The sequence below is a fragment of the Gopherus evgoodei genome, chromosome 10, assembly GCF_007399415.2.
Source record: "Gopherus evgoodei ecotype Sinaloan lineage chromosome 10, rGopEvg1_v1.p, whole genome shotgun sequence".
Classification (NCBI taxonomy): Eukaryota; Metazoa; Chordata; order Testudines; family Testudinidae; genus Gopherus; species Gopherus evgoodei.
Window position 1 is genome coordinate 53,792,871 of NC_044331.1, and position 12,246 is coordinate 53,805,116.

A 12,246-nucleotide genomic window follows, 5' to 3' on the forward strand; every position below is an offset into this window, starting at 1 on the left:
TCCCTGGAACCTAACCCCGCCATTTACATTAATTCTTATGGGGAAATTGGATTCGCTTAGCATCGTTTTGCTTAAAGTCGCATTTTTCAGGAACATAACTACAACGTTAAGTGAGGAGTTACTGTACCTAATACAACAGCAAAAACGCAGAAGCAGTTGTTCTGCAGTCACCTTTGTTACTGTTAATAGGCCTAACCTTGTCCTATGGTTAATTATGCGCAACAAAAAGATTGAGGCTCATGCCAGACAGTGTCACCTAGTGGCCAGATGGGTATGTTGTGAATCGGTGGTGTGTTGTGAATTGTATTGTCTAAAGTCAGTGGTTTTCAAACTGTTTTAAGGCTGCATACCCCTTTCCAAATAATGTAATCTACTGCATACCCCCATCTGGAATAGGGTCGTAGTATACCTATGATTAGATTGCAAAGTCTTGCTAAATAAAATGTGTTGCTCAGCATCGCAGGATTTTTCACATGTACCCCCTGACGAGAGCTCAGTTTGAAAACCGCTGTCTTAAGTCAACATCAAAAAGTGATCTAAGGCATGTAAAGTGTCTTCTGATGTTTGGAGAAGGCTCCTCACAGATGGGAGAGCCAGAGTGCAAGCTGTGCTCAGGCAGCCACCTTTCTGTCTCACGCCGTCAGCCTTCCCAAGGGTTTGGGCTGCAGCAGCAGTAGAATGCTAGCCTACAACAGTGGTGTTAATAAATATTGATTCTTATGGTTTTCATTTTCTCTGCAGACTCAAAGTTTCATCTATTCGGGGAAGAAGGGAGAGCAGATCGGAACCAGTGGCAGACTGAGTCTGGGTGCAAGGCCTGGTTATCTCATGCATGTGACTAAGGCTGGTTCCTACTACGTTCTCTTCAATACTGGTAAGGCCTCTTGCTGGTTGAACACTAGAGATACTCCCAGTACTGAGAAGTGACCATCACTTTGAAATTCATAAATACTCTTCCAGCTTGTCATACAGTATTCCACATTCTCACAAGACTAGCATCCAGGTTCTGAAGAGACATTCAAGATTAAGCAACAGAAGGAGCCCTCTACTGAAAATAAGAGTTCATCTTGTGAACCCAGAGAGCGCTCTTTACATGTAGTCATGTTCTTTGGACAGTGCATTGAAATGTAAGTTTGAAACACAGCCACTGTTGCCAAGTGAATATAGGGCATGTTGCTAAGTTAGTCTGTGCTTCCCTAAGGATTTAATACACAATATCTGAGGGGAAAGGACAGGAGAGAAGGCCTCATTTGCACAGTTTAGCACAATAATCAAAGTAAGCTTCCTCCGTCACTCTGATTTCTCTTTGTTTGCACAGTAAATTCTCTTTATGGCTACTCCTTGAAGGATCTCTACAGCATGGCAACGGGGGTGGAAAGTAAACTCACCAGCCTCAAGCAAGATCCTCAGTGGGAGAAGAAGATCAAGAGCCCCACACTTGACATACCTCTTCTCAGGTAGAAGCACTACATTCTCCTGACCTTGTGATTTAATTGGGGGGTTCTGATCCACTGATTGAAGCATGCCATGCGGCAGTGTGGTTTAGCTGTCTCTAAGATCCACTTAGCAGTGTTGCTCTAGGCTTGTCCAGGAGCATGTTCCAGTGCCAGACAATGAGGAGAAGGCTTTGGAGACTGACTCAGTGAGTGACAACAAAGTGGAGAGGATGTAATTCTGTTATATGTTGGTTGGGGAAAGACACCAAAGACAGAGAGGACGTATTGAGTGTGGCACACAGGGGTTAGAACTAGGGCGAAAGGGATTAATTTGAGAGCATGGATTGAGGCTAAATAGCAGGAAAAGCTTCCTGGCAGTAAGATCTATCAGATTGTGGAATCATCCACAGAGGGAAGGGGTGGGACGCCCAACAATCGGGACAGATCAAAGAAAACCTATCAAATGTCCTGCATGTCCCAGTCCTGTGTTGGACCCAGGGAGATGGACTGGATGGCATAATGTCTCCTCTGTGTTTTATTTCTGTGATTTATGCCAGGTTTCAGGCTTGGGAGAGTTCCGGTTCAAATTCGTTTAGACTAAAACCATCAATACAAACCGGAATGCATGCACGCTCACACAGTCTTGAACAGCCAACTGCATTGTGGGTAAAGCACAATCCCAGTCTGTGCAATCTCTCAAAATTGAGACGATCGCCAATTAAGCGAACTTTCAAATCCACAGCAGTGTGAACTCTCCAGCTTCCCCCCACGCGCTCTGACTCCCCAGCTCCGCTACAGACATTTTTTCAATTCCAGTGGCTACTTAAACATTGCACACCCAAACGCATTTCCACATGAGCTGCACAACCTTAACTCTCACCTCCACTACAGTCAGATAGATTACTGACAGCTCTGTGGGTTTGGACATGGCTAAAGCCTGAGGGCAGAGATCAGGCTGTGTGTCTGAGTGCGGGATATTGGCAGGTACCAGAATCACGTATAACTGCAGAGGCTAAAGGAATTTTCCAGAACATGTTTTTGCTCACTCACGCACTAGACAGCACCTGAATTTCTCATGCAATGACCAGGCAGGGAAATCTCTTTATTCCCCAGAGCAGGAGGGGAGCACTTCCAGGTTGTAGTGATCCGTCAGTCATAAAGAAACAAAGGGCAGAAGCCCAGAGTGCTTTCCTCATACAGCCGACTGGAGTGCAGGGAGAGCGAATGCTTTCCTTCTCTTGCATGTGGCACCCAGAGGGAGCTGCTCTCTGTGGAGGGAGAGTGCCCAGTTGGACAGGGAGAGCTGGCAACCTGCAGCTTCTCCTCCCCAAATGTTGGCTTCAGCAGAGCCTGGCCTGGCGCATGGTCTTGTGTTCCTTTCCTTTTCCTGGCGGGATGATAGCCTTTGATTTCTGCATCGGGCATACTAAGAATAAAGTGGTATTCTCAGCTAGAAAAGCTCATTAGTTCCTTGTCTTGGCCTCTCCTTGTTCAGCTCTGGAGACATTCGTTACCTGGTGAAGGTTCCCGGGAGATCAGGGGAGAATATCTTGGTTGTGAAGTCAGACATGGCTGAGCTTCTCAATGGACAAACTCTTGACTCCCTGTGGACTGTCAACGCCTCCCACATCTTGCGGTAATGCTGCCATTGCAGGAGAGAGATGCTCCTTTCCAAGAGCTTGCCCAGTGACACTTGGGCTCCAGGGAAACATGGCCCCTCCTTCGTGTGAAGTGCATTTTTCATATGATCTGGTATCACTTCACAAAGGGGAGAGCTTGACGCTCTGCCTTGATTCTAGAGAGGGTGGGGGAGAGCCTCATTCAGTCAGTCAATTTCCTGCTGACGTGGCTGCAATTCGTGGAGTGGAGGGCGGTATTGTGGTTCTTCCGGGGCAGTCTCTTTCAGGGAGCCGCAGTAGGGATTGAGGTCAGAGAAGGTCATTGTACTTGGTGTGTATCTTTTTCTGCTGCAAACCCCTCCCCAATAGCCTGGCTCCAACCCCCACCCAAAATATTGTAGCCATATGAGCGGCTGGAAACTTGGCCTGCTTATTACCTTATATGCCGTGGACAGGTGGTCATCCTACATCTTCTCTGAAGGCCAGCGCCAACTACATGAACCTCCCCTTTCTGTGCCCCAGCCTGGTTACCTGTGCCTCAGGGGATGACGCTCCCACTGTCTCAGGAAAGAAGTAGGACCTGGGTGCTGCTTTGGCAGAACTTTCAACCTAGGGAGCAAAGGGGCTTGATCCCCAGCTCTCCCAGTTAGTAATGCCAAATGCTGAGCCATTGTGGGATCAGTTGAGTCTCTCACCAGGTTGAATGTGGGCTGAGTGTGGCACTGGGCCTGAGACGCCTGTTCCCTAGCTGCTTGGTACCTTGTCTCAGTCTCCTTCTCCTGTCCCTCTTGCAGCGAGCCAGTGTTTGGTTACTACACACCTGATGTTCTCCACATAGTCCTTGAAAGTGGAGTTGGACCCAACAGGAAGAAGGTTTGAAAGCTCTTTGCTTTGATCCCCCTTTCCTTGCTCGCTTGCTGGCTACAGTATGTGTTTGGTTGGGCTTGAATGCCATGTGCACAAGGAGTTAGCCCTGCACTGGGCGGAGCGGAGCCGGCTCTCTTGATAGATGTCAGACGCCTTTACTGAGATGTGCAGCTCTTTCTCCAGGAGGTTCCTCCGTCAGCCCAGACAGTGTATGGAGTTCTTCCCTCCTGCACGTAACTAACCATAAACGACAGGTGAATTCAAAGGCAGAGTTCTGGGTCTGATTTCTCCCAGCACCTCCAGATATGACTCTGCATTGACATGGCTAACTACACATAAAGACCCCTAGGTGCCCCCTCCGTGACTGCATCATGCATGTTTCTATGGTGTCAGTTTCAGCTGTGATCATCCCCCAAATTGGAGAGAGAGCAAACACTCAGGATAGGTGCTGGGGCAGTCAGAGGAGTCTGGGACTGAAGCTGTGGGAAGTTGTGTAGCTCTGGGGAGGAACTGGAGCACAGGTTCCAAATGACAGCTGTGCCAAGCTCATTCCATGGAGTCTGGGTTCAGCCAGCCTGCCCTGATCTGATTTCCCCATGTAGCCAAGCCCTGTTCCCGCAGGGAGGTGTGGAGCTGGGCCCCTGACTCTCTGTGTGCTGTATGTTCCAGGATAAGCCTGGTCTTTCTTCTCTGCCAGGTAATGATTGTTGAGAGTGGCTCTGGAACAGTCCACTGGGAGCTGGAGCTGAATTCAAGAGCAGGGAGTCCAAGGCCTGCCACGCTCAATACTGCAGATCACCGGTCCATGTTCCTTTTCTGGGGAGAGCACCAGGCACAGGCCAATGAAACGGTGAGGGCTGGCGAGCGGGGCAGCACACACAGCCCCTTGGGCTCACTCTGATCTTGAACTGGAATTTGCAGGACACCCTCCTCCTTCCTCCCCTCACAAAATCTGCTGGCCCTGGAGCAGCACTTTGCCCGTCCTGTACTGTGTGCACGTGCATACCTGAGTGTGTCCCTCCAAGCTCTCCTCTGCTCACATGTGGCCCAGTGCTCTTGGCCAGGATCACAGTCCACAGCCTTCTTGCGATGACCTGGGCTGAATCCCCATCCTGAGTGGTGGCGCTGTGCTGCCTTTGCAGGGGATGTAGCCTAGGCCTGAGGTGCTGAGCAGAGGGGTCTCTGCTTTGTGCAGTGAATGGTGCTCGCTAGACTGCGGGGCAGCTAGCTGTTTCTTAAGCCAAAGTTTACTCGCTCGCTTGCCAGGCTTTCGAGAGCCAGGCTGCGAGGGTTTTGGTGTGCTCTGGATGGGGCAGGCAAGCGGGGGGCAGCTCAGCTCATCCGGCAGGCGGAGGTGGTGGCCCAGCAGACTTGCAGTCTGAGCGTCTGCACGTGTCTTTCCCAAGCTGTTAGAAAATTGCATGTCCTGGAGCTCCCTGTGGAGGGTTAGATTTGATTTTTCACGCTTATGGCAAATGCCCCTGTAGAACTTGTTTTGAGGCCGTGGATTCTCTGGTGCCCCTCAAGCATTGTCTGCCGCTCCGTGCCCTGAGCCAGTTCTGTGGCGGTGGCATACAGTGGCCTGGATGGGGAAAGTCAACTGGCACGTCAGCTACTGGGAGCTTGGAAACCAGCCAGGGAAGGGGCGTTGAGAGCTGAGTGAGGGGCAGTGATGCTGCCCTCCCACTTGGACCTTTGCCAACCTCAGCCTGATTGTTGTGTGCAGACTTGCTAAGTATTTTCCCCATGACAGCTGGGTACATCTACCTGAACCCTTCCCCTCCCTGTGCCCTGTGTGTGGCTGATGGGCATTCAGGAATGTTATGAGAAACAGACGGAGGCGTTACAGACCAGTGAATAAACCCAGCTCTGGTACTGATGGGACTCGTCCGCTTAGGCTGGACTGGTAATGTCTCTCATGTTTGGCACCATCTGGCACAAACTAGCAGAGTTGGGCAAAACCTGGCTTATTTCCCCTAAGCTAAGGGGGTGTTTTGAATGTGGCTTCTGCCCAACTGGGCAGGGTGACGTGCTCCCTCGCCTTGATGCTTCCTGTTTGTTTCAGGGCTCCAAAGCGGCTCGCCAGAATCTGTATCTGTTCCATCCGTCCTACCCCAATGTTCTCTTGGAGCTGAACAATAGCTCAGACCAAATAGTCGCCTTCGATGGTAAGTGCTGCTCCCCAGACCCCTCCAGTGGGGACGCTGCCCATGGCAGCTGGCCCTTCACACTGTTGTCTCTCATGGAATCTGCGGCATCTCGGGATTGGCTGCAGCGCTGTGACCTGCCCTTGTCCCAGGCAAGGGTCTGGCTGTAACCCCCTTCTCTCTGTTCCAGCGGTTCTGTTTGAGCGGAGCCGGCATGCCTGCTACGTGTTGCTGACCAGACCGCAGAGCAGCGAAGGGCCAGGCTGGGTGTCTGTCGCCAAGCAGAAGCTGAAAGAGGACATCCCTGGCAGTAGGGTGATCTGGCTGAGCCAGGTGGCAGGGGACAGTGAGCAGTACATCAGGGACCGCTTCTTCAGGATGCGATTCAGCAGCCAAATGTGAGCTCTGTGGGAGACCCCGGAGAGCCATCTCAGCACTCTCCTCCAGCAATGGACTCATTAAACCCAAATCACGGACTCATGTGGGAAGCTGACGTTCTTGATCCATAAGCCAAAGGTTGGCTGCTGAGAAAACAGCCACAGCAAATCCACCTGTGAGCCTGCAGGGCTTGGGCATCCCAAATCCTGCACAAGTGGCTGCCAGCCCAGCCAGCCTCTGAGCTGATGGGGCTTCAGTCCCTGGCTGTCCCTGAAGTGCCATCACTTCCAGGAGATCTGCCTCTTTCCCTCTCTAAATCACGCGATATATGCTGCGCTGCTGGGCGTACCTCAGCCGGGGCTGCTTTCCCAACATGCCCCAAACTAGGACCCAGGGAGGGCATGTCTGGGTGCTGGAGGGAAGCCTCAGTTGATTACTCTAACCTAGGGTGTTTGCAGCAAGGGAGGGCGTGTGCATCTAGGTGAGAGCAAGATAGGGAGTGTATGTGCGCACTCCCGTGTGTGTGTGTGTGTGCGTGCGCTGTTGGATTTTCTTTCCCGTTTGTCCATATAGACAGATGGGCTCTCTCCTGAGTAGGAATTTTTGCCTCTTCCAAAGGGCGGCGTGCTTGGTGTCTCACGGGAATACCTGAGTGCTGCTCGCCAGGGATAATGCAGTGAGATGGGTACTGAGTGAGCCCAGCAGGTGTATTGGATATGGCAGATATTCTCTGGCCCCGGAGAGCCACAGACTAAAGTGCAGTTCTCCTCTGAAAAAAGTCTATGTATAAACAACAGCTTCTTGTTTTCCAAGCCTTCTGCTCCTGCTGCATACCGAGGTGCAGAGCTGCAGCCTACTGCTGACTGAGAGACGCGTGGGCTGCTTTTCCCCCATTGGCCCTGCCGCAGCTGTGCGAGAAGGCACCTGACTCAGCTCTGGTTCACTCATCAGGAACAGAATTGCTAACGAAGTTCCACTTGTAGGTGATGCAAGAGCCAGAACAAGCCCCTGCCTGGCTACCGAGTCCCCATGGTGCTAGCTTGTGCTCTCCATTCGATCTTCCCAGCCTACGAGCATACATGGGACCCACGGGGCTGTTTGCAGGCGCTCTTCAGAGTGGAGCTGCCCGTGTTCCTTGCCAGGAGGCTGGCCAGCTGTTCCCAGGGTGCTGCTCGTCAGACATGAATTCAGCCTTGCAACCCCTGTGAGGAGAGTCCTCTGAGCACTGCTACCTCACTGAGTGAGAGGGACACAGAGACAGGCTGTGCAGTGTCAGGCTGTGCAGTGTGGGAAAGAGCTGCCGGTAGAACTCTGCAAAGCCCTGCCTCCTAAATCCCTGCTCTAATGGCTGGGCAACGCTGCCCCTCTCAGTGCTAGCAGCCGTGTGGAGGGTAGGACACTTGGGTGCTGTTCTTTGTGGGAGCTGCCATTGCAGTCTGGTCATGTTCATTTGCTGTCGCTCTGTACTGAGGTAGCAGTGGGAGGGGAAGAAGTGGTGGGGTGTCTCCTTTGGGGCCTCCCTTGGCATGTCCTGGGGCCAGGCAGCACACAGGGGCAGCTCAGTGGGAGGGGCTGTGCCCTGTCACAGCTCCTTGGAGCTCTGTGCTGCAGGCTTGTGGGGTGACTGCTAAGCTGGGGTCCTGGTTCTTTGGAAGCAGTGCAAACCTGTGAATTCTGCCTGTGTCCATCTGGGGGGATGCTCAGAGGGCTGGCCTGTCGGAGTAGGCATGGCGCTCACCTGTGGAGAGAGCAGGACCTGCGAGGCCTTTTGAGGAGTGTGTGGCGCCTGTGGAGTTGGGGAACTGATCCCCAGCAGGCACAGGCAAGGCTTTCTCATGCTAAGGACAGGTGACAATCCTCCAGGCAAAATGAACTGCAGCATCTACTGCTGGGGTTTGCTGGTGTAGCAACCAACAGTTTGACCTTGCACTTCTGCTTCTAAGTTGGCCTCTATGCACAACCCCCCACCCCTTTGTGAAATTATACAGTTGTGGAGTGTTCTGCTCAGTGCCCTCACTGCTGGAACAGAGCTGCTTGACTGGAGCAAATTAGTGGAGAGAGCAGAGCTAGCCATCATGGGGACCGAATCTCCCACCATGGCAGCTTGGTGCAGTTTCCCTGCTCTGAGGATGCCCCTGATCATGCAGTCAGTGGGATGATGCCTCAGCTCCCTGCACCTCATGTCTGGGGAGGGCTCCCCTCAAGAGCGTTCTCCACAGGGACTACAGGCTGCATTGTGTGTTGTGCCATGGATTCCCTTGGCTTCTCTCTTGAAATTCCCCTTCTCTTTAACATGGTCTTTTGAATGGTCTGAGTGCTGGAAGCAGAGCTCAGTCTCGTCTTTGCTGTAGCTCCGGTTCCCGTGATTTGCCCACCCTTCAGGAGCCTGCCGCTTGCTTGTCATGTGAACGACCTGAGCCCCAATCGCCCTGCACGTCCCTTGGTTGTGCCTTTGGACCTGGGGGATGCCTTACCGCACAGCTGTGATTCTGGCCTGCACCCTGCTGGTGGCACTGAGCTGCTGTCAGCGAGGATAGCAGGTTCAGCATGCCAGGTAACCCACCCACTGATGGCTTGAGCTCAGATTCGGGAAGCTTGGCTAGGCTGGTTGCACTGTGCATTGGGCAAATGGTAACCCTGCAGCTTGAATGCCTGTTGAACTGATAGTTCTCATCTACAGATTGTATCTCGCTGAACCGCCTCGAAAGGAACAAGTCTGCAGGGGACGTGGTCTGTGCATCAGGATTGCATTGTGCATTAATGATTCTTGCTGTTTGAGTTATTCCTCTTCCTTCCTGACCCCCTGTGCAGACACAACCCTTCCAGGTAGGCACTCTGAACGTTACCTCTGGAGAGCTGGAGTCTCAGCTTTGGGAGACTTTTCTCGCTTTAAGTTCCTCTGTTAATACATTCCCTGGTAACATGGAAATCCAGGTTCTCCTGTTAGCAATGTCAGTGCCCAGCTGACATCCTCGTAATGATGCAAGAGTTTCTTTGCAGCTGCTTTCCCCCTGTGTCACTGTTTTTGCAGTATTGAGTGAATGGTTTAATTGTGCCTTGATTCAGTAACTCCTCTGGACGCTACTAGCAGAAATCAGTGCTTGTGTGAACAGTGTATTTTCTAGCACTAGGATTATCGGTTTGGTTCTGTAATTTATTGCAAATGTTGCTGTACTAGGCGTGGTCTCACTGTGATGATTCAATAAACCCTCTTTTGCATTGTTTGTAAACGGTGCTCTGCTTCTGCTGCTGCCTTTAATGAGCTTAGGACATGCAGAATTGGGTTTGACAGAATAATAGAAAGTTGTAAAACATGTCTTGAAAGCCTTCCCCCCTCGTCCCGGAAGGAGGGAAATTGCTCTGATGACATTTCAGAGTAGAGCAGCTTGTCATGTGATGCATGTAGTTTATGTAGTAAACTCGTCCCCTTCAGTTTGTAGGGTTGGTCTTGTTTGACAGTGCACTGAAATGAAGTGATGCCTAGGACCATGTCAGCTGTTAAGCCACTGCTATTGGGAAAGGAGAGGAACGCTCCTTTTCCAGTTATAGTCACACAGACATGCTCCTGATGCAGCTGTGGATCAAGCCTAGCCAGATGGTTGGTGTCCCTATTTCATACAGCAGCTTCAGTGCCTCACAGTGTGCTGGATGGTAATCCTGGCATCTCCACAGATACGATCTTAAATGGGTTTAACTGATCTGGGGCAATTTCAGTGAGTAGATACAGCCTTAGATATCTCAGGCACCCTGGAGGGCCCATTGGACACCTCAGTGGATCTACATTAGCATTCACGTGCTCACTGAAGGGGCCTGGAGTGTTGTCAGTAACAAGGGCTTCCTGTCTCCAGAATGTTAATTAGTCATGAAGCTCAATAGATGCTAAATTGAAAGTCCCAAAGGGGCATAAGCACATTTTTTTCCCTTTGCAGGTCCCATTTTATGCTGCTAATAAAGGAGTCACTTTTCGGTTTTTCTCAGTTCATTATTGAATCCTTGGTTGCTTTTATTTCTACTCATTGTGATGTGAAAATGGATGATTTGTTGTTGGTTTTGTGAGGGAGCTCGTGAACCCAGCTGATCTCAGCTGTGCCTAACACATGGGTAAGCAGCAAATACCCAGGAAAAGATTAAACCTGCCCCAGGGGCTGGACACAGAGGGTTTTGCACTGAGTTAAATATTAAGTGGGAGATGATGCACTTGAGCAAATGGAATCCGCAGCTGGGTGCCTAGCAGGCAGTCGCAGATGCAGGGAGACAGGGGCAAGTGTAATAACCAGCATCACGCTGGATCTGCCATTGCAGTAAAAGGCCATTTCAGTCCAAGCTGTGCTGGGGCAGAGGGGCCTGGGGCAGGGGCTGAGTTTAAGGCAGGCTGTGTAAATAGCACAGGGTCCGAGGAGCACTGGGTGCAGCTCTAGTTTCCCCACTTAAACAATGGACAGAAGAGTGGGGAGCTCAAATAATATTAGAGGGGTAGCCGTGTTAGTCTGGATCTGTAAAAGCAGCAAAGAGTCCTGTGACACCTTATAGACTAACAGTCGTATTGGAGCATGAGCTTTTGTGGGTGAATACCCACTTCGTCGGATACTCAAATAAGTCTGCCAGTGAGTGACGTGGCTTCATCCCTGGCATCAGGTGCCTGTCTCAGCACCCCAGTACTTCACTCCTGCCACCAAACTCAGCCTATGACTACTGAAGCAGCGACTCTGAAAAAGCCGTGGGGCTTGTAGTGAATAATCAGCTGCACTTGTGCTGCTTCACACTGGGAGTTCATTACCCAAGTTCTACCCTCCCAGCCAAGACTGATGCCAGAAGCACCCCACAGCACTGGCTCTGTAAGCCAAGCAGTCCTGAAACTCCAACCCCTTCCTCCCTGTACCTCCAGTGACTCAGCATCAGGATTCTTGGGCCTAGAGCAGGGGTCGGCAGCCTTTCAGAAGTGCTGTGCCGCGTTTTCATTTATTCGCTCTAATTTAAGATTTCACGTGCCAGTAATACATTTTAACATTTTTAGAAGGTCTCTTTCTATAAGTCTATAATATAGAACTAAACTATTGTTGTATGTAAAGTAAATAAGGTTTTTAAAATGTTTAAGAAGCTTCATTTAAAATTAAATTAAAATGCAGAGCCCCCTGGACTGGTGGTCAGGACCTGGCAGTGTGAGTGCCACTGAAAATCAGCTCGTGTGCCATCTTCGGCACCTGTGTCATAGGTTGCCTACTCCTGGGCTAGAGCAATCAGAAGGGTAATCGCCCGGAAAGACTGCCCTCTCCCTGTTCTACCTGCAGCTGCTCCCTCTGCCATGGACTGGCTCCACACTTCCACTCGCTCCCTCCCAGCCCCTGCCTTAGCCCGATCCGCTTCCTTGTGTTCTGTGGCCCTGTCTCCTAAGCCCCTAGCTCAACTCACCGTTTCTCCAAGGCCCTTCTGCAGTGACACTTCCTCCAGGTTGCTACCTGAACTTAGAGCCCCGTGGTGGGACTGAGGTCCTGCAGGAGTCGCTGCCATAATATGAGTGGGTAAAATGTACTTTGTTGTGGGTGGGAAGAAAAGTAGATTGTGGTAATTTGCGAGAAAGCATTAAATCTCTCATCAGTTTACCAAAAGTCGCCTCTTTGAGAAATTGCTAATTATTTTGTTTGAGCTGCTCTTTCCCGTACGTGTTTATCTCCCTCACTGTGAATCTGTACTATACACCAGCTCAGGTCAGAGAATCACCCTCAGGTTTTGTTCTGTGTCGTCACACACATGCAGACTGTCACTGCCGCAGCAGCTTCCTCTCAGTGCTGAGAGTAGTTT

At 51.1% G+C, this 12,246-nt stretch overlaps 1 protein-coding gene across 6 annotated transcripts in view; it reads left to right on the forward strand.

Annotated features, from left to right (window-relative positions):
• The window catches only part of FAM234A (family with sequence similarity 234 member A), a 55,959-nt gene extending 46,281 nt beyond the window's left edge, over positions 1-9,678 (forward strand). For all 6 annotated transcript variants that reach the window (XM_030577671.1, XM_030577670.1, XM_030577673.1 and 3 more), the window contains 7 exons: positions 742-874; positions 1,319-1,457; positions 2,932-3,072; positions 3,850-3,928; positions 4,620-4,772; positions 5,988-6,090; positions 6,260-9,678. In XM_030577671.1, the coding sequence (XP_030433531.1) occupies positions 742-874; positions 1,319-1,457; positions 2,932-3,072; positions 3,850-3,928; positions 4,620-4,772; positions 5,988-6,090; positions 6,260-6,471 (960 nt within the window). In that variant the 3' untranslated portion in view covers positions 6,472-9,678. The remainder of the gene's footprint in view (positions 1-741; positions 875-1,318; positions 1,458-2,931; positions 3,073-3,849; positions 3,929-4,619; positions 4,773-5,987; positions 6,091-6,259) is intronic.
• The last annotated feature ends 2,568 nt before the right edge of the window (positions 9,679-12,246 follow it).